Source organism: Bactrocera oleae, chromosome 2 (genome assembly GCF_042242935.1).
Source record: "Bactrocera oleae isolate idBacOlea1 chromosome 2, idBacOlea1, whole genome shotgun sequence".
Lineage (NCBI taxonomy): Eukaryota > Metazoa > Arthropoda > Insecta > Diptera > Tephritidae > Bactrocera > Bactrocera oleae.
This window is the reverse complement of record NC_091536.1, coordinates 4,695,292-4,716,492: the sequence shown is the minus strand read 5'-3', so window position 1 is coordinate 4,716,492 and position 21,201 is coordinate 4,695,292. Positions and strand designations below refer to the sequence as shown.

General features: G+C 37.5%; 1 protein-coding gene across 1 annotated transcript; it reads left to right on the top strand.

Annotated features, from left to right (window-relative positions):
• The first annotated feature begins 9,845 nt into the window (after positions 1-9,845).
• LOC106617051 (ficolin-2) lies at positions 9,846-11,503 on the top strand. The gene is made up of 5 exons (XM_014234026.3): positions 9,846-10,016; positions 10,095-10,204; positions 10,264-10,470; positions 10,530-11,159; positions 11,218-11,503. The coding sequence occupies exons 1-5, from the start codon at positions 9,897-9,899 to the stop codon at positions 11,372-11,374; spliced, it is 1,224 nt and encodes a 407-aa protein (XP_014089501.3). The 5' UTR covers positions 9,846-9,896; the 3' UTR covers positions 11,375-11,503.
• Positions 11,504-21,201: the final 9,698 nt, after the last annotated feature.

The following is a 21,201-nucleotide window of genomic DNA, read 5'->3' as shown; positions in this document are numbered from 1 at the left end:
ATTATTTAGTTGTTGTTTAATATATCAACATCGTCCTGAAACAATGCCGCAGCCCTTCATTAACGACGGATGCGTCATTAGTGACTCGAAATACATTTCAATCCAATTGAAAATAAACGAAAAATTATGCAAATTGATTTATGGGGAAAATTTATTACGTGGCTTCAAAGCAATTTTCAGCGCCCAACCCAATTAATTAAAATACAATTCATAATTCGCGGAAGAATGTCAATCAAATAAACTGTGAATCTACAGCAACAAGCAAATAATGTCAAACTAACGAATCCGAGCATTGTACACAATGCGAGTCAGTGAGAAATATGTAGGTGACTAAAGTACACGTCACAAAATTTTTGTGCAATTTTGGACAATATATGTATATTTGAAGGAACATTGAATTTTCGAAACCTCTCTTAAGTCTTTAATTCGATATCCTGATTGTATCTTTGATCTCATAGATTTGTATACCCTAATCGGGGTGTATTAAGTTTGCCACGAAGTTTTTAACAGCCAGAAGGAATCGTATGTTTTATAAAGTATGTATATAAATGATCCGCGTGACAAGGTAAGTCAAATTAGCCATTTCCGTCTATATATATATAATATATCTAGCTCGCATATATATTCTTCAGTTTTTGAGATATCGATCTGAAATTCATCCTTTTCTTCCCAAGAAGCTGCTAATCAAGATAAAGATCTTCATAAATGATCTTTTTTCCTTATTAAGTAACCTTAGTTCGACTTGAGCACATACTATATATATATTTCTATTTTAAACCTTCTAAGCATTATTCCCTAGATTCTAAAACCGTAAGGCTTTCAATGTGAACATTTTAAATATCCTACATACATGACGGTATCACGTTAAGAAACTCATTATCGCTGTCAAAGTGGATTTTCCCGACGGTATTGCTGTCGCGTGAAACGGATATCATTCAGTATTCATGGCGAGTAATATGTCTCCTTCGTTCTTCATGTACAGAAGAGAGTACGCAGTGTATAAGCTCGCGCCACTCTATTCTGTCGGTAGTAGTAGGTTAGCTTTCGATTCTAATATGTTCTATAGCTTACGAGTCTATTGTAAATTTCGATTGTTTATTACCTTCAGGGTTGCAAATAATGCATTAAAAATAATTGAATTAACATTTGAATATTGAATATAAACTAATATTTTCAATTTTTAGTCTCAAACATCTTGGATCCCAACATAGGGATTAAAAAATAAAAATAAAATTTTTAAGCCAAAAGTTAGGAATTAAAAAATTTGCAACCCTGATACACGCTCTTAGTTTTCTAATTATTTCTATACAAAAAGGATACTTCTTCGTTAGTTTTAAAGCGTTGCTTTGATAATAGTCGAATCTAAAACGGACCTAACCGACCTTGTAGAGCTAGGCTATGGTTAATATAATTTCGTACCATATTCCAGCACATGGCACATCGCTTTCAGTGGCAACCCACGTGCTGTTACACTTAGTGCATTAGATATCAGTTCTGAAAAATATTAAACAAATATTTTTTTGTAGGGACGGCCGCTCTTTAAGTCATGAGTCGCTGACTAAACATATGTATACCATATATTTGTTTCGAAAAAGCAGATCAAAAAACCTGTACGGAATTTAAGAGGTCTATACGTTAGAGGGTTATGACCCGTTCATCCTTCGCGGAGCCATAATATAGAACATATAGTTTAGAAATTTAATGACCAGAAGCACCAATAAAATAAGGAGAATAATTAATTTACATATATCCGAGTCAGTTCCTCTAGAAACTCGGCAAGGCTTCGGCAATGATCCGTTTATATTCGAAACTATAATTTTTGAGTCGAAACTTCTCAAAACTGCTATTGATCTAACTGGTTCCTAGACTAGATCATGAGAGATAACCTAAAAAAAGCATTGTTCCATATTATTTTCTTCGGTGTCTTCAAGGAGACACATATATATGTAGAGTACGAAATCAATCAAATACAATGCAAATCGAACCTAAAACACAAATCGCAGTCTTTTCGCAACAAATGGAATATGTTTAAAGTAAACAACAACAATAACATACAATCGAATTACTTAAAATATACTGAACAACTGGCAACTCAGGCTTTAACAACGAAGGCGTTGCAAATCTTCGTAGAAAACACCAACGGTGGGGCAACAAAAGCTGGCGAAGCAACAACAGCAATGCGGAGGCGCACATGAAATGCGGAAAATTGAGCACCAAACCTCAAAAATGAAAACTGCAAAAGAAAACCAAACACAAAAAGAATTACAAACGACGAGAAGCAGAAGAAGAAGAAAAAGGAGAAGAAGCCGTTGCAGTAGCAACAGATGCAGCGCCGAGTATTGGGAGCAGCGCCAAAACACTGGGAGCCAGTCAACAGCAGCTGGTGCTGTCTGTGGCATGCTGTCTACATAACAACAACAACAATAACAAAAGCGGAAGATGCGGGCGCGGCAATAGCAACAACTGACTAATGGCAATCACACACTATACACACACACACACATACATAGACATAAGTACACAACTTGCTGCGACAACAAATCATTGCTGCTGCCATGCAGTACCACGCGACGCGGCAGCACGGCGAATTGTTGACATTTGAAAATTCATTTGGAAATCGAAAATTCGGTTGCGCATGCGCAGCTTTAATCAGCAATTCAATGCGCTCGAATGAGCGTCAAACCGGGTTGCAAGCGTATGAGAAATGCCTGCGATCGCATGTTGCAAGTGCAGCAAGTGGCGCGGTGTGCGAAAAAGTAAAATCACTAAAACCGAATCACTTTTAACGAGTTTAATTGAAAATGAAATCGAAATATATTGTAAATGATAATCGTTCGTTTTCAATTGAATTCGTACGGTTTGCAGTTGCTAACGGTTAATCTGCACCACTTTTATGTTGTTGTTGTTATTGTTTTTGCAGCTATTTACATCTTTTCTGCTTGTTGTTGTTATTGCCGTCGTCACCAAGTCTGCAGCACATATTCTCTCTGCTTACTTGTGTAGTTATATTTCTCTATAAATGTTGTTATTGTTGCTGTAACGGCATTTACCATTATTGTTATTGTTGTTTTGGGATTATTTCTGATTCGATTGCGCGATTTCGTAATCGTTGCGGCACAATCACTGTTAGCTGGCAAAAAGCGATGCATAATTTGCAACATGCAACACTGGAATTATACACCAACAAAAACAATAATAATAACAAGAGCACAGCTGTTGCACCCACTTGTGGTCTGTAAGCTAGATTTTGATAAGGCTGTAGTGGTGTGGAATTTAGCTAAATTAAACTGAGCTGCGGCACCATCGCCGAGAACATTAGCACGCTGCTGCAACTTTATGCGGCACTCAGCTGGCAACATGTTGCAAAAATAAAACCTTAAGCTATTTTTTTTTTTGGAAGAAGCTTCCAAAACTCGCAATTTATATCGAATGATCTTATGAATCATTTTTAGAGATTATTGGTTCCCTTTCAGTTTTTAACAATCACTTAGCGCCTTAAAATATGCACCTTTTCTCTAGGTATTCCTTCTTCAAGTATACAATAACTTCGCAGATATTCGCGGTATACGAAATATCAAGTAAAGCCACTTCATACTCCAATTGGTCCTTCCAATATTCTTCACAAGTTAGTATCGCCTAAACTTCTTCCAGATTTGGGGAGTATGCATACACTCCAATCATATATGTATGTACGTATGTATGTATAGTAGCCGCAGTACTTTTCTTCATCGAACTAAGTATACGCCTAAATCAAGAATTTCCAATAATAGTGATATGATTTTTTTTCAACATCCCACAAGAAGTAGTCTAATGGCGATAAATCACAACTTATTGAAGGCCATTCAATGTCATAATTTCTTGAAATTATCGAATCTCCAAATTTTTCTCGCCAAAACCAAATCCGCCAGGTTATGGTTTGAGGCAGTCTCAATTCTTGAGAACGTCTAGGAATTGACAAATTGCGGTCTTCATCAACGCTTGCCTGAACAGTAGACAATTTTTAATAGTTGGATTTTAATTTTGTGCTTTGACATTATAACAAATTATAACTAAAAAACTAAATATGTGCAAAATCATGTATAGAAATTGAGCAAAACCAACATTGGTGAAATGAAAACAAAAGAGAACTGCTGATTGCCACTACGGGCATAACTTTTGACAACTTTTGTTTAATACGAGCGGTTAGTACGATAGAGTGGAACATCGGTGACGGTTTCCAGCGTTAGATGAATGAAATGGTCGAACAGCAACTTTAAATTTGTGACTCGCCAAAGTAACGTTGGATCGGCGACTTGAATGCGCTGTTTTTTCCATGAAAAAGAGCCGAGCGACGTAGTAAATTCATATTATAGACTAATAATCGAACAATTGTTGTATCATCAGATCCTAGAAATTATAGGCTTAAGGCTTTTAAAGGAAAACAGCGTCTTTGAAGCCGTCCCCTCTCGACAATGGGTATGTATGAAGTGTTTCTTGAATTCTCCGTAACATTCTAGCATGATTGTGATCGACTATTCGTCCAAACACGAACCGAGAGTCATCATTCAGTCGGCGTATTCGTCAGATTTGGCTACTGTTTCGGAGAACACGCCATGAGTCTATTCATTAATTTGAGCTGTTTCTGCTACCTCACATGCTAAAGAGTCTTCGGTACACTTGGTCAGTGCTTACCTTGAGTAGAATGCCATCAAAGTTTGAAGTCATTGGTTTTAAAGTGACGCTAGTTGTTCCCGCCGTAACAGCGCACCCTGTTCAGAAAAGTCACAAAAAACAGTTATGACAGAAAATATCACAATTCGTAACATTTTGTTGGATAACCGATGAAAATCGTCTAAAATCTCCAGAAAGGCCAGTATTTTTTTGTGGTTCATGTCGAATTATATATATCGTTTAATTAAACAGATAATTGATATTGTCTTACTCACTTCGTGCCAACTAAAACTAACCTTACACTTAAAGTTTAAACTATTTCCCTTTTTATAAAATTGTCATAAATATTTCCTACAACAAATAGCTGTCAAAATATTTGCATATTTATTTGTTACCAATGGTTCCATTTGACTTCATGTGAAACGCATCGTTAGTCACAATCCAGCCGACGACGACAAAGACTAGGCGCGCACAGTCAAATATTCACGGTCTGGGCTACGACCGAGTAGACAATTCAAAGGCGCTCGCCCATCAAATGAGCTTCACGAGTGAATTCCATAATTGTAAACGCATCATTTAACAGCAATAACTAATGTAATATTAGCAACAACAACAAAAAAGTACATAAAAATTGCTATAAATATTTCGCCAAAACTGTTGCCAGAAGAGACGAAAGTAGTGGTGGGGCATGACAATATTGTTTGAATAAACTGTCAGTCGATCAATGGATAACCGTCCACACGTCTCGCCACACAACGCTACCTGCACTAATATTCCTAGCGGCGCCCGCCCAGGGGCACAGCGGCAAAGGCAAGGCGCTGTTAATAATAAAATGCCAGACTCAGTTAGACCAAAACATAATGAAATATTGTCATAATCATTGACAGTGGCAACGGCTGGTGCTTAGGTTGTTTGTTGTTGTTTTTCGATTAATATTGTATTTTTTATTATTGGCTGTTTTACGGGCTTACAACGGTTGCCAACTCGTTAAATGTTGCAAATATGGGTAGCGAGCGCACAATTGTCATATGCAACTCACGATTGGGGCACGAACGATATGCATGTATGTGTGTATGTGTGGGGGATTAAAACAAGTGCACATACCCACTGAAATGAACCGCATTGCGTTTGCGTTGGCGGCAGCAAGTGCAGCGCTGTCGATGTTAGTCGTTCAACGTACAGCGGCTTCGGCTGGCTTTAACAACAGCAATGGGGTATTGACGTTTGGTGGTCTGGTCCTTAGCCAAATGTCAATCGTCATATGTGACAATTTTACACAGTTAATGTAAGCGGCTGGGCGGAGTTTGAGGTTGGGTCGGAAGCACGGCCTGGGTACGCCACCTACGTCTGTGTTGATTAGCTTCTAAGCCATTCTTTCTCATTTAAAATGTTTAGAGCGGCGATAAAACGTGTTCGAATGAGCTATTCCTTTCCCTACACGCCCTCTAGTAGTGATCTCTCTGAAAGTGTGCACAAACCAATCTAAATGGGAGCGACTCAAATTGTAGATGGAAATGATTCGAGCTTTAGATTCTAAGAAACACGAGAACTGAGGTGCAAGCTGATTTCCTGCAGTTCTAAAATATATCATATTTTTTCTACGGAGAAATACTATAATAGATCTTTCGCTGGGTCCACAACATCAGTTGGAAATCAAGCAATGACGGGAAACTGCGGTAAGGTCTAAAGTGAGGGAGGCTTAGTGAAGTTTTTCTGAAGTATTCGATTAGAGGGTAAAATAAACTACGAGGTAAACTTTCTATAAAAACTTGTATGCTGAAGTTATAAGCTCTTGCAAAAGTATATGCTCCTCGAGTGTTCGACTATTAAAAAGTGTATGATAAATGTAGGTATTATTATATTTTAGTTAAATGATGTTGGAACTATTCTGTGGATCCGTATAATTCAGAAGTGAGAACAGATATCTTAACGCAATTTTAGCAAACACAAATGTTCACAAAATAACCGTAATCGCTTTGTTGTAGTAACTCTTTATTTGTAATCACTTTGAATACCAAGTTCACAGCATTTACGTCAAAGATCGGCGCTAGTCACCTGTCGTCGTGCTCACAAACCAGACTCGCTACCAGTCAGAGAATCAATGAACAACGACACCAAAAAAAAGAAACATTACAAATGAATCAACACTTAGGAAACTTGGGAGGGATTGTCCCAAAAGCAAACAATTACGATTGTATTTCGGCATTCATTAACGCCTTTGCAAGTAAGTACTGCATTAACCTTTAATTCACACAGTAATTAATGGGCGCTGTTGCCACCATTAAAAAAAAATTTTATGAGAATACAACAGTAAATGTATAATAATGTCAAAGTACATAGTGTTACAATATATATTTGTGTTTAAATCACAAATTATTTGGCTTTGATGCAAATTTTTATGAAGAAATAGGTAGTCCCATTAGGTTTACAAGTCCCACATCAATCGGGTCTGTATAACCGAACCGAATTTAGTTGGTTGGTTGAAATCGCTGCCTGAAAGGAAGTGGAAGCACCACTTTTAAATTTATGCAAAGGGAGCATTCACAAGCGTAATGTGCCGACGTTTAATCAGCTTTCGCACATGATCGGCTTTCTGTATATTCCGACCAAGTTTTAAAACTTGAGATCTTAGCCGAAATCTTTATCTTGATATCGATCGTACAATTTGAATGCCAGCTACATGATATAGGGATCAGATCTGAATAATATGTTCGGCGAATGAAGTGTTGCTTTGGAAAATAATCAACGTAAAATGTGTCATGCATTGAGTTTAGACACTTTTCTAGTAAACAAGCAATTTGTATATACCTAAAGTATGTATAACAATGTGCGTAATTTCAAAATGTCCAATGAGTCAGAATCGCCTCTTAAACAAAATTTAAAGAAAACACTTTAGTTAGACTTATACTCAGACACCAGGTCCAGCGTGCAGGCGGCAAAACGGTTTGTAAATAAAAAATAATTCGCAATAAAATAATCGCTTAATCTAGTCAAAGGTCTGTCAAATTTAAATTGTTTGCCTTTAATTGCTTCAGTGTGTTTGCTACCCATATCAAAAAACAAAAAATCCATAATCTATGCCGAATAATTTCTTAAAGATATCTCGGTTCGATATTGGCCTTCCCGACAAATCAGCAGCTTCTTGATGAGAAAAGAGCGGATGCAAAATTTCAGATATCTCAAGAACTGAAGGACTAGTTCGCATATATACAGACAGACGGACGAAGAGACAGATGGGTATGGCTAAATCGGCTTGGCTACTCACGCTGATCATTTATACATATATATACATATATACTGTATAGGGTGTCTAACGTTTCCTTATGGGTGTTACAAATATTGTGGCAAACTTAATATACCCTATTCAGGGTATAACAATAATAATAGTAATGCAATCAAATCGAGTTTGGTATGAAAACTTATTTTTACATTGTGCTAATATTTTATTTAATGAGAATTATTTAAATATATATATTAGGGTGGGTCAAAAAAAATCGAGTGTTTATTTTTCGCTTGACCTAAGAAATAATAAGAGCGTGAAAGTAAGCACTTCGGCTGAATTGCAAAATAAATAATAAACATTATACATACATACTATGTACATAACTGTCAATAAGGGTGACTAAAATATTTACCAGGAACAGTTATTTTCTATATGCTGTTATCGGTTTCATGACCCTGTTGGGTGATTAAATTTTAACAGTTTTTTATATATTCATATTGATTTTATTGTAACAATTAAATACCATATGTTATTTAGGTTTAAGGCATAATAATTTATATTATAAGGCGGCAGAAAATAAAAAAAAATTTACGAGAGTCGATTTCACTATAAAAAAGTTCAAAGAGGTTAATCGCGTCGGCGAAGTTTTCGGATTATAATATATTATATACCGAAGATTGTAGCTTTAGCTTGGGTTCATGACTAGCTCTCTGTGTGGGAGGGGTTCAAATTTCGGTTGTGAAAGAATTAATTTAACGAAATATATTACATTTTCTGCTAATTTAAGTTGTATAATTTCGCAACTTGACAGAGTAGTCGATTATGTAGATTCGCGTGCGTTAGTATAGATCCATTTCCGATCTATTGAAATCAATTAGTATAAACTGTCGTATAGCTTATGTAATAGTAACTCACATACACAACTTTCCGAAAATTCTTCTAACGTAATGCATCCTTGAATGAAACAAGAAACGAAGGAAAAATGGTTAGGTAAGCCGATATAAGTCGATGGCATTATTTTAAGCCAGAAGATTTGACGCAAAAACGCTTACTCAAGCTTTATTCCAGTAAAAATATATATTATTTGATACAAAAATCATCGTAATGTTCTAATGGCTTAATCGTGCTTTTTTACATCCGAATCTTCGGAGAAGATCGAATAATTTAAAGTGGCCTTCTAATACTTATCCTACATACTTAGGTCCAAACCAGTGGTTGTTAACCAATCTTTTGCTAAAATTTTTTTTTATTGTACTTCGAACGTCGTACCTACAGCCGAAGTATCAAGCGCAAACAAACTCGGCAACTGTAGCGGCAAATCACTGAGCTATGGCGATAATAAATTTAAATGTAACTAGCTCTGATTATTGATATTATTATCAAGAAAAACAGATTAATATTGCATTTTAGGTTTGTTCAACATTGCTGCCACTGCTGCGTCCATGCTGAAACTCGGTTCAATTCCAGGCGTAAATGTACAAAATATTGCTACCTTATATACCAATTCATACATACATACATACATATGTCTTTAGTAAGTTGTATGTACGCTTAATGGTAAATAAATTTGTACACTCATTTTTCCATATTCAGTGTGTTAGTTTGCATTTAAGTTCTAAAAATATATACAGTTTTATACAGTCATTGTTTTTACGAACGAAATCGTTTGTTATTTTTAAATCTTCGCAACTCGGCAAGTGTAATAAAGGCAGCTACATGGCTGATTTGTGGCGGAATTATGTGTAATAAATGACGTATGAATTTCATTATCGTATATTTTTTTTTTATTAAAACTGAAAATGCTCGAATTTGAAAAGTTTTGTTTGATTGGGTCTGTTGTTGTTGGGGCAGCAATCATTCGCCAAATAATTGTGAGTACTGCTGGCGATAATAAATTTAAAAGTAACTAGCTCTGATTATTGTTATCAAGTAAAACATATTAATATTGCATTTTGCGCCCATTTAAATAGCAACACAAAGTAAAACTTTGGTATTTCGAAATATTTAGTTCCGCAAATCAAACATGGCGCTGCACTTGAAACTCTTGGCGATTGCGCTTTTGTCCTTTTTCGCAACGGCAAAGGGAATTGAGTCCTCGATTGTGGCAAAGGACATTTATTCTAGTAATGGGAAAGACTACTCCGTAAATATTTTCAATTGAAGACCTTTTGCTTAAACAATTGTGAAGTGTGAAAAAAAATTATTTTGTTTCTCATTTTAGCAAAAATTCCTTTGTGGCGATAATTTTGAAAAGTGTTTTGGCACCAAATTGAAATCAGTGGTCTTTTTGAACAATAACAAATTATACCGAGTGGAAATTTTTGATTACAAGTAAGCGTTAGTTTAATTATTAGATGGACTAATAACCGATTTTATTGGTTTTCACACAGGTTACCAACAACACTGGATGACATTATGAAGGAAGAAAAGAGTTTGAAAATGGAAATAGATCTATTGGAAAACAAGTTAAGCCAACAGGGTCGTGATATTTATACAGATTTGGAGAAAGCAAATGCGGGGCACGTCGAAAGGGACTTGGATCTTTCACAGAAAGCGAAGGACGACAATGAACACTTGGAATCAGAATTGACTGAAAAGTAAGTGCGCAATCTATTTGTAATTAAATCAGCGATTATTTATTCACCTGTCAATACAGCATGAACCAGATGAAATCCGCATTGCTTAATATATTCAAAACTAAACTAAATGATATGGATAGAAGAATTCGTAAGCCGCTTAAAAACGAAACGAATGCCGATTTACCAGCTAACTGTGCTGAAGCCCTCGACATGCATGCGACCACAGAAAGCGGCATCTATACGTTGTACTTACCCGATTATAAACCGTTCAAAGCATATTGTCTGGCCGATCCGAATGGTGGTCATGCTTGGACGGTGGTGCAACGACGCATCAATGGCACTGAGGACTTCTTTCGTAATTGGGATGATTATGTGGCCGGTTTTGGTGATCAAGAACGTGAATTTTTTATCGGTCTAGATAAGTTGTATGCGCTCACGAATGATCAGCCAAATGAGTTGTGGATAAAATTGAAGGATTTTAATGATGAAGAACGTTTTGCAAAATATAGCGATTTTGCCATTGGCGATTTGGACACAAATTATGCCTTAAAAAAGTTGGACGGTTTCAGTGGCGATGCTGGTGATTCGTTGGCGCAGCAAAACGGGTGCGAATTCTCCACATACGATCGTGATAATGATAATGATCCAACAAAAAGTTGTGCTATCACTTATAACGGTGCTTGGTGGTACAATCGCTGTCACGACAGGTAGGTCCATTCATTCCTACATGCGAAAAATAAAAGTTTTATAAAATTTTCTTAACAGCAACTTAAATGGCCTATATATATGGGGTGGTGATTATGAATATTATCGCGAAGCACAGGGTATCGATTGGTTCACTTGGCATGGACATCAATACTCTCTGAAATATGTGCATATGGCCATTAGGCCGAAAGCTATTGATATTGGAAATGACGCATAAAGATTTGGTGAGAGGGATCTAACTGTATCAAGCCCACTGCAGCATTGCCAAAATGTAACCATTAACATTTTTAATATTTACGCGAGCTAACAGAATTATAAACGTATTTTTATAAAAGACAATTAAAAACATTTTTCATTATGGTTGAGGCTTAAATGGGTAATTCTGTTCTAATCACGGGAACCCGGGGGCAACTTTAGGAAGTTTCTCCATACTGCCTAGCAAACCGAATTGATTCTCAGTAGTTCTTATAGATGTTTAAAAAGTGAGCTGAAAATTACATATCAATTAAAGAAAACCACATCAATTTTGTAATTCAATTTTATTACGTATATAAAAAAACTTTTGGTAACGAGCGCGATATACCGATCCTTCAACTTTTCGATAACAATTTTTCATGGAAGAAATATTCGGTACAATTATATGTCTGCTTCTTTTTGAGAGCTCTTACTTGATTTATACTCAGTTTGGTTTGCAATTTCATAATAAACAGGCTTTGTTGGGAACAACGGTTGTAAATTCGCATCGCGTCCAATATAGCAGAGTTGGTAATTCCAGCAACCATGGATTAGTTTCGCAAAACGTTTACTCTAGCGAATACTGTGCATCCTCAGAGACGCCGTGCAGGGCGAAGCGAAGAAGTTATCGCTGTTGTTGAGCAAAGTTCTTAGTAGACGCGAAGGAGTCCACGGCGACGGCGCTACAGGCCTTACAGCCAACAAAATAATCAATTCAATGAAGGAAACTTTTGGTGAGCGCATTATCTCGCGTCGTGTGCCTTTGGCTAGGTCTGCAAGATCTTGCGTTTTAACACCGCTGCACTCTTTTTTGGCCGAAACCACTTGACCGAAACTATTTTCAAAACATAATCATAACATATGATAATAAAAAAAAAATAGAAAACCGTTGGGCGGAGGACCTTCCCGTTACAATTCAGAGCTCACACTTAGAGAGCCTTTCTTAAGCCAATTTATATATAAATAAGTACAAAGCGAAAAGAAAGCATTCGTTTCCTTTGACCCACCCTAATTTACATACTTAGTTACAATAGTTACAATAATTTTATTGAGCCAATGAAAAGTGCCTCCGACTGATTTTAACGATTCTTTCAGACTTACCAAAACCAAATCTTTGTCTCATAAAATCACTATTGGTGCTACCTACAAACACACATAAATATGGTATGTATGTTACTGATACACCCTAATGATTGTAAGTAGTTAATAAAACCAGAATTTAGCACGCTTTTGAAGAATTCGCCGCAAATAATTATGGGTAGATAGTAAGTAGAACCCTAAACTAAATGAAGGTATCAAATTGAATTAACCCGCAGCACAGATTACTTGTATTCTTATTTAAGCCGTATCTGTATTTAGTATTCTATTGAATATAGATACTTCTCAGCAAATATCACAAATATTCCCTGCACACATGTTAAATATATTCCATATCTGACAGAGAGTACTTCCAATTGAATGCAAATTTATATCAAACTTACAGACCCATAATCAAGCGTTGTCCAAACAGATTTATACACGCCAAAGTGGAATTTTCTGTGCAGCACCTACTAGAGATTACATATTTAAAAGTATTGCTCATGGAGTATTTATAAAGACTGCATTATATTGAATGGAAGATGCCTTAAGCCAGTAAAACATTAGCATAACTTTTATTCATATGGCACATATTTTGCCATAAGCCTTTATCGGTTCAGTTTACTGAGGTACATTTATTTTAGGTAGAGAGCATCTTCCTTATTTAAATTTTAATCGCTTGCGTTTTCCTACAGGGTTCGTATGCAATAATGTATATATTTATTGTTCAAAAAACAAGCTGTTAATTAGAGTGTTAGCAAAAAAAAACAGCAACAACATTAGCAAATCAATAAAAATCAGATTATCGGCTGGTCATAGACCTGAGACTATCGAAATCTTTTAATAAATAGTAAAAATATTGCACTATTAGTCGCACAAATCGGCAAAAGCAACAATTAACAATTCTACATGGGTTGTAAAATCTTGTTTATAGCTATTAAATGAACGCAAACTAAGAAGAGTTTATGTATGTACTTTACGGTGGCTCAAAAACCACAAATATTTATTTTTTGCTAGATGCTTTGAAAAGTAGATTCATAGACACCTCTAAGAAAGTCTCTCCAGGTATGAGCTCTTAATTGTAACGGGAAGGTCCTCCGCCTAGCAGTTTTCTATTTTTTTCTTATTATCAGATAGAGAAATTCATATCTGGCTTCTAATTACTTGAAAAAAAAAAAAACATCTCGTTTCATAGATTTAGTAGAAAATACCAGCAGATCGGGCTACCGGACCTTCAATACATTGAAAGAATTAGCGTAGAAACACATACACACCGTGCAGCTCATAGGGCCTTTAAGAAAGCGATGAACGATCACACGTACAGAAGAGTTTCGGTTATAATTGTCAACTTTAACAGATATTTCTGGTAGCGCTGTTTGGTCATTAATCGGTGCTTTTATCGTTAGATGGCTTACAGGAATGTCACTTCAATAACATTTTATGCAGTGTCATTTGCCAACACTAAAAATAGTAGATGTGATAAACAACGGTAAATGTTCATTTAGTAAAGCAGACAGTTTGCTGACGCTGAATACGACAAAATGAAACAAAGCTTTGAAATAGTGTAGATTGTACACCATCTTTCATTCATTACATTTTACATTTTAATAGCAAATACAAATTGTCAAGATATTATTCTCGTGCGACCATGACTGTACCGATACATGAGTATACTATGTTCTGTACTTTGTGATATGGATGGAATAATTTTCATCATCTATCTCGAAAAGATTCTGAGGAAACGTTGAAGAAAGTGCTGTTTAATCCCGACAAACCTCAAGCTATGAACAAACACACACGATGGCGAAATTGCACGAATTGCACTTGCCCGCATCCTTGGAAATATCCTGAACTAGAAGTTAGATCATCACTCATGTAATATATAATTGACGTTGAAGGAAGAAAACTGTTACGACTTCACCAATTGCAATTCCCGATTTTTACGGACTCTACATCTGTACCACCCGATTACCATTATGTACTAAATCACAGAAACATTTCAGTACTGTAAGCTCCTCAGCTTCAGTTGCATGCAACTCCAAACTTCCTAACACCACAACATCTATTTATCTAGGAAATTGAATTGAGAAGACATGAAGCCATATCTATATTAGCAGTGAGTGCGGATTTATCTATTAGCTGAGTGAACAAAAGAAGGGATAAGCTGTAGCGGAGTGTGGAATATGCGAACGATCGACGATCATAAATCACTGCCCAATGCAACTAATTAAAAAATTGGACACGCTAAGCTGGCTGCCACCGATCCTGCCTGTCTGTCTGTATGTCTGCCAGTGCGGCGATGTGCCTGCGAGTCAGCATGTGGCAGCCACAAAAGACTGCTGGCGTCAAATATCCACATATCCACACATACAGTTTCATTAATATTACGCACTCACACAAGCGCTTTATTGTTGATGAGAATTTACTTTCTGCTATCCACGCTTTGGGCAACGCTGACCAAGTGCCGATCTCTCAGTTGTGGCGTGCGCAGCGCGCTGAAGGGCTTCGTCGTTTCAGAGTTTGAGATTCTTTCCTTGTCGCCTCTTAAATCGTATTTGCTTATTGGATTTATTTGCGGACTTCGATAAATTAACAACGCCGAATCGTCAAAGGTGATTCAACTGCCGTTGACTGAGCAGCCGCAGCAGCAGCAGCAGCAGGCTAATGCGAGGATGACCGAATGCGTGCAACAGATCAAGAAGACACGATCAGCGGGCGACAGCGTCAGTGATTTGGGGCTGACTGTGCAGTGTGTATATGTATGTGTGCGCCACCACCACTACTACCGCCACCGTCACGCCGATGACATTAAGACGATAATGCAATAATACAATAACAATAAAAATATACACATGCAAGCAACGAGGAAGCGTTGCATATGCTTATATAGGTACCATACCAGTATACCAGTAGTATTTGGTATGCATTTTCATCTTGAGTGACCGCTTGATTGGCCACTAATTGCCAGTTGACGGCCAGCAGAGTGCCATCCGAACAGCCAGCTCGCTTGAACACAATCCACCTTATCGCACGCACCGAACAAGTCGTCGGTACAGCGCGCCTGCCTTCATATACATATAACCCCTTATGTGCTGTCCAAATAGACCTCTAAGCCCTCATATGCGTGTGTATGTTTGCGCATGCATCTGCTTGCCGTCACCGGCGTTGCGTGTAATTAAAATGAAACAAAATATTTGCGCGAAAAATTTCCATGTCACACAATCAACAGCGGCGCAGTTGCGTCAAAGCAGCGGCCTAACTTGCCACATCCCGGTCCATCATTAACCACTGCTGCTGCACAATGTTTGTACTTAACGTTGGTTCTTGCATTTCAACCGTTTAATTGTTTGTCTGTCTCTCGATATTTACCTCGTCGGAATTTGTCAACCACTTTGCTGCCGCTGCGACACTGCGCATGCGCAACGAGTCGCGTTGCGTCAGCACACATATGCATGGTTGTGCACTTGTCGGTTGCGTGAGAAGCGCTTAGCTGAGCACAGCTGGTCGTTGTCGCTCATACTTTTATTGTTATTGCTGTTTAAACTGTTTTCAATGCGTTTGCATTACGTAAATATTTGACTTTCAATTTATGGAATGAGCATTCTCATCATTATCGACAGCGATAAGGTCAACATTATTGGCCATCAGCCGCGTAGTGCATCTACATACTAGACGTACGGAGTTGGAATATTTTTGTATGCAAGCGGTTATTGTAATTAATGGAGGGAAACACGGTCCCAAACGGCTAGAGCTGGCAGCAATAAGTTGCTCGAAGAAGGCGTTGAACTCACAAAGAAGTTTGCTATCAAGAAATATGGAAACACAGATAAGTACAGATCAATTATTTGCAAAATGTTTTTTGCGGGTCAAGTAGCCGCATATTTAACGTCGTTCTCAAGTTTCAATCCTAATATTTTGAAAATTTGTAATTTTTTGTAATTTCAAACGTTTCTGAAAAATATTTCTGAGCTTAGTACCCGAGTTTCCAAACATACATTCGTCGACCTATGTGTGAACCAGCATCGATTACCTAATTATTTTTATAATATGCATCTCTAATTTGCATGAAACTCGATCAGATCCATACTCACGCATATAATCAAACTGTGGAAAGCTCACTTTTAGTTACGTATAAATACATATATACCATCCGAATGTTCACAAATAGTCGAGTCTTGATCAAAGAGAGAGTGCAGAAGCGTAAACATAAATATTTTCCGAACAGAATAGACTCTAGAAAAATTACCTTTATTTGGAAGGTTTTATAACCATTCTGTAATCACAGACTTGTATGTAATTCCTTTGATTAGCATTTTTGGATGTTTCGGCTTCATTAAAAGGTCACATTTGATCATTTGGATCACTGCATTGAAAAACAATCGCCGGGCGGTTTCTGCTCTGCCTGAAAGGGATATGTGGGCGGGGCGAAGCCGCTGTGGAAGAGGTGCAGTAGATGGATCAAAGCTTAGAGTGGAAAGTTGGAAGGGAAGTTTTATGTCGAGAGGTCTCCATCATCTCTAGCTTCAGGTTACCAGACCATTGCAGTGTCTTACAAGCGAAGATGGCTGCCATCAAGGTGGTATTAGATCTATTGCGCCGTTAGCAAAGCTGCAATATTGGCCTTGAGCTCGCTGGCAGTGCGATCCAGACTTGTCAAGGAGTGTTTTACAACTTTATCACTAGCATCAATCTACATTGATATCCGACTTGTTTGGGTACGGAGTCATAGCGGAAATTGCAAAGCTGATGAGTTTGCTAGAGAGGGTATCCTTTATCCTAATTTATCAAAGTGGCAATTAGTCGTTACTCCGTCGTCCTCTTGCGTTTTAGTGTTGGACCTATAGACCTTCCGTGAGCTTGGCAAGCTCTTGTCAAAAACCAAAACTTGTGCGGCTCTGAGACCCTTCTGACCCAAGATGGAACGAAAGAGGTCCTCTAACCTACTTGCTTTTAGCAAAGGTCATCTCGCCGCCATGGTCCGCGCTCACATGAGTTGAGGTTGCATATCATCTTGGACGCAAATTGCCAAAGCTGTATGGAAGAAGGTGTAGTGGAAATCTCCTTTGTACTTTCTTCTCAACTCTCCAGACTTAGAGTAAGAAACATATTCGGCGAACCTGACGAAGTTGCTGGGACTAATATTAATCTTATAGTCTTATATATATAAGGGTCTGGTGATCCATATCTAGGAATTTTGGGGATCATAAAGGACCAGCGTTTAAGGTTATCAAGTGTGATTTTGCGTCACCTTTGGTGCCAGGATCAGACATACGAGATAACCTAACCTATATTTACCTATTGCTATTTTTAGATTTGACCTAGAATTATATTTGGCGTTTTCTCAGCATACTACGAAAGCGGTAACCGCTTTCAAGCAACTTCTGTTAATCGCTTCTTTCGGCACCAAAGCTTCTTGACGTTCGTTTAGTTTGATCTCAACGGAAATTATGATATATAATTTTTTTTTACGCTCAAGTTAATTTTATTTCCGATGGAGAGATTACAACTTTCACACCAGAAAGAAAACCGTTCTACACAAACAACACCAAAGAATATTAATAAAATGACAGCACATTATTGTTCTTGTAGCTCTTTAACCATGTTGCATTGTTTGTTTTTGTGAAAAGTGAAAGATTCCCAGGAAGAAATTCGGAGTGCAACAAAGAAAATAATTTGCGGCAAGCAAGCAGTAAAGACTTTCTGATTGCAACAAACCGATAACAGCATAGTGCGTCGTGCCTGCAGCCACAATTGCGGCGATTGCGTTCTGCAGCCAACAAGTCGGCCGTGGCTTAGCCGACTTGCTTGCTTTGTTAATAAATTCTTTTTTCATTTAATTTAAATTCCAATTTTGGTTTTCTTTTTTTTTTTTGATTTTTGCTCGCGTTGTTGCACGTAGCGCACGCTCAGCTCTTTATCCAATACACCACGGATGGACTGGCAGACGGACGACGGACGTCGTCTCTTCTGACAGCCACTTTTCATGGCGACCACATCCACTTTGCGAACCGTTGCCAGCCACAGACGCGAGTTCGCATACATACTACTTGCAACACATGCACCGTGCCGCTCGTACGCTTCGGCTTGATAGCGCGACGCAGGAATAATAGCGATTATTCCATATTTACTTATTGCGTCCAACTGTATTATTTGTGCGATTAAATTGATCAGTGATTACCGCATCCATCGCGCGCAAATCGTGTGTTGCCGTTGTTAATCTCTCGATCGCGTTGCGAACAACAACAAAAGAAGGTTAAATGAAAATAAATAACAATAAAAATAAGCGAAAAAAAGCATGCGTTCGGCCAATTGGCTTCCACGCCATCCGTCCGTTGCAGTGGGTCCAGCCAATTGTCAGAACTTCAGGCTGTTGCCACTTTCGTTGCTCCCGATGCCACTGAAATTGCCTAAGATTGTTGTTGTTGTGTATTTCGTGTTTTGTTTTTAATGTTCGACTTCAAGTAGACTGCTCAGTCACTAGTTGATTTGACGTTTTACGCTTCGCGCATAACACTAAATAAATTTCATTGAGACTCTCCATTGCTCCCTGTGTCTTTAATCTTTTATGCTGCTTCGCTTCTTTATCCCTTACGTCGGCTGCAATTGCTCGACTGGACTGATCACTGGAGTATTTACCCTTTATCCTTGGCTTTCTTGCATTTTCATGTATGATCAGCAATAGCCTGATACATATATTCTTCGGTGGATCTCTTTTCATTTCATTTTATATATCTTTACATTTTACCTCCTCTTTTTTACTAAGTAAAATATACTGTTATTGTTGTTGCAGCATGCGACTCACGTACAAGCAATTCACATGTTTCAAAATCCACCGACCACCAATTCTTTACAACCGACACTTTTAACGACGCGCCGCCTTCCACTTCGCCATTTGAAGCAAATTTCCGTTGGATGCAGCAAGAGCCCAGTTGGGTTCGGACGTAAAGTATTTCAGTTGTCTGTTCGAAAGAGTATTCAACGTGTGTTGTATGAACTTTGATGACCAAATATATCATCCATGTATTGTTTAACTTGCAGACTATTTAGGCAATTTTTCAGTTCTTCAGTAGTTTCAAACAAATGTCGCAAAATATTCTTCGCTTTCAACAACCGCCTTAAATACTTTCGGATCTGGAACTGGTGAATCTGCATTCAGTCGGACCACATCTTCACGACAAGTTTAAAGTTTAATTTTGTTGTTCTATTTGGACGGCGTTATTTTATTTATATAAACTACCTTATATGTATTTCTATCGAAATCTGGATCAGACAAAGCTACCATAATATGAGAGAAAAATTATTGACTTAGATCTTTATGCCATTTATTACTATAGTACAATTATGAGCCTGATTATGAGTTGATTTGATGTTATTGATAATTATAAAGCCTAAGAATAGGAAGAGTGCTTGAGCAATTAAAAAAAACTGTTGAGTAGCAGACACTCAACTCAAGTCTGAGAGTGATTGAAATATTATATTTGAGTTCTCTACACCATAAGTAAAGAACCCTTTATGAATTCTACCCACCCAACATGCGTGAACTTTCTGGTAGTGAGAGCACAAGTGCTAATTAATATGTTATTTTAAGGGGTTGAGTTTAGAGAAGCCTCCGAGCTGTATGAGTATTATAATCTTAAGTAAAATGTGGCAAGATGTCCTCGGAAGACAAAGATAACCAACAACGTACATCATTTAGACACACAGAATATTATGGTACGATCGGCTTCGTGGCGATTTAAAATTTTTATACCCTGAACCGGGTATATTAAGTTTGCCACGATGTTTGTAACACCCAGAAGGAAACTTCGGAGACTCTATAAAATATATATATAAATGATCAGCATGATGAGCTGAGTCGATTTAGCCATGTCAGCCTCTCTGCCCATATGTCTATATATACGCGAATCGAAATATGAGATAGCGATCCGAAATTTTTCAAGCGTCTGTTTCTCCCCGAGAAGCTACTCATTTTTCAGAACCGCCGATATCGGACCGCTATACAAGTAGCATATCATCAAGTGCTTGCATCGAAAATCTTTTCATTCGATGAGATATCTTTACGAAATTCGACATGGATTATTATCAAAGGCAATAATGCAATCTCCGTAGACACTTTTCAGATCGGATCATTATAGCATATATCTGCCCAACACACTCGACGATCGGAATTATGTTCTTGTAAGGAATCTTTTGTATTTTTGAATGGTATTAAAGCTTCGGTGCAACTGAAGTTAATTTTTTTTGACTTTGCTTACTGGAATGAAGCCGTATAATCTGCCAAATTTATATTAAACAGAAAGAATAGTATACAGTTGTATAAATGTACCGTTATCCGACCATATGTTACAGCGATATTAGCGAAGTTATTCTTAATGTTTCTTTAATTAGCAGGACATTTTATCATTATATTGCGCTCAAACAAAAATTCGGCTTACAAAAATCCATTTTTAGACCGGCTGAAAATTTTTGATTATTTAAGTAATAACTCCCGCAATTACGCAATTATCTAATCACCAAAATGATCGAAGCACAAAAAAGCTTAATAGGCAGACAATCGCAGCCAATATGCATTTCTCATCACTACCATAATTGTGCTCAATTAACATACATAGATCGTCAGCTAGTGGCACCATCTACACCATAACGGACTGACATCTTAATCCCCTATATCGCCAACAACTAAGTAACTAACTAATCCGACGATACGTCGCGCGCGCAATACGCCAAGTCATT

Excerpts from the sequence above, each read along its gene's own strand:
- LOC106617051 (XM_014234026.3), top strand. The coding sequence starts at position 9,897 with ATGGCGCTGCACTTGAAACTCTTGGCGATTGCGCTTTTGTCCTTTTTC. Across the intron at positions 10,205-10,263 it reads GTGGAAATTTTTGATTACAA|GTTACCAACAACACTGGATG; the intron begins GTAAGCGTTAGT and ends GTTTTCACACAG. Across the intron at positions 11,160-11,217 it reads TACAATCGCTGTCACGACAG|CAACTTAAATGGCCTATATA; the intron begins GTAGGTCCATTC and ends TTTTCTTAACAG.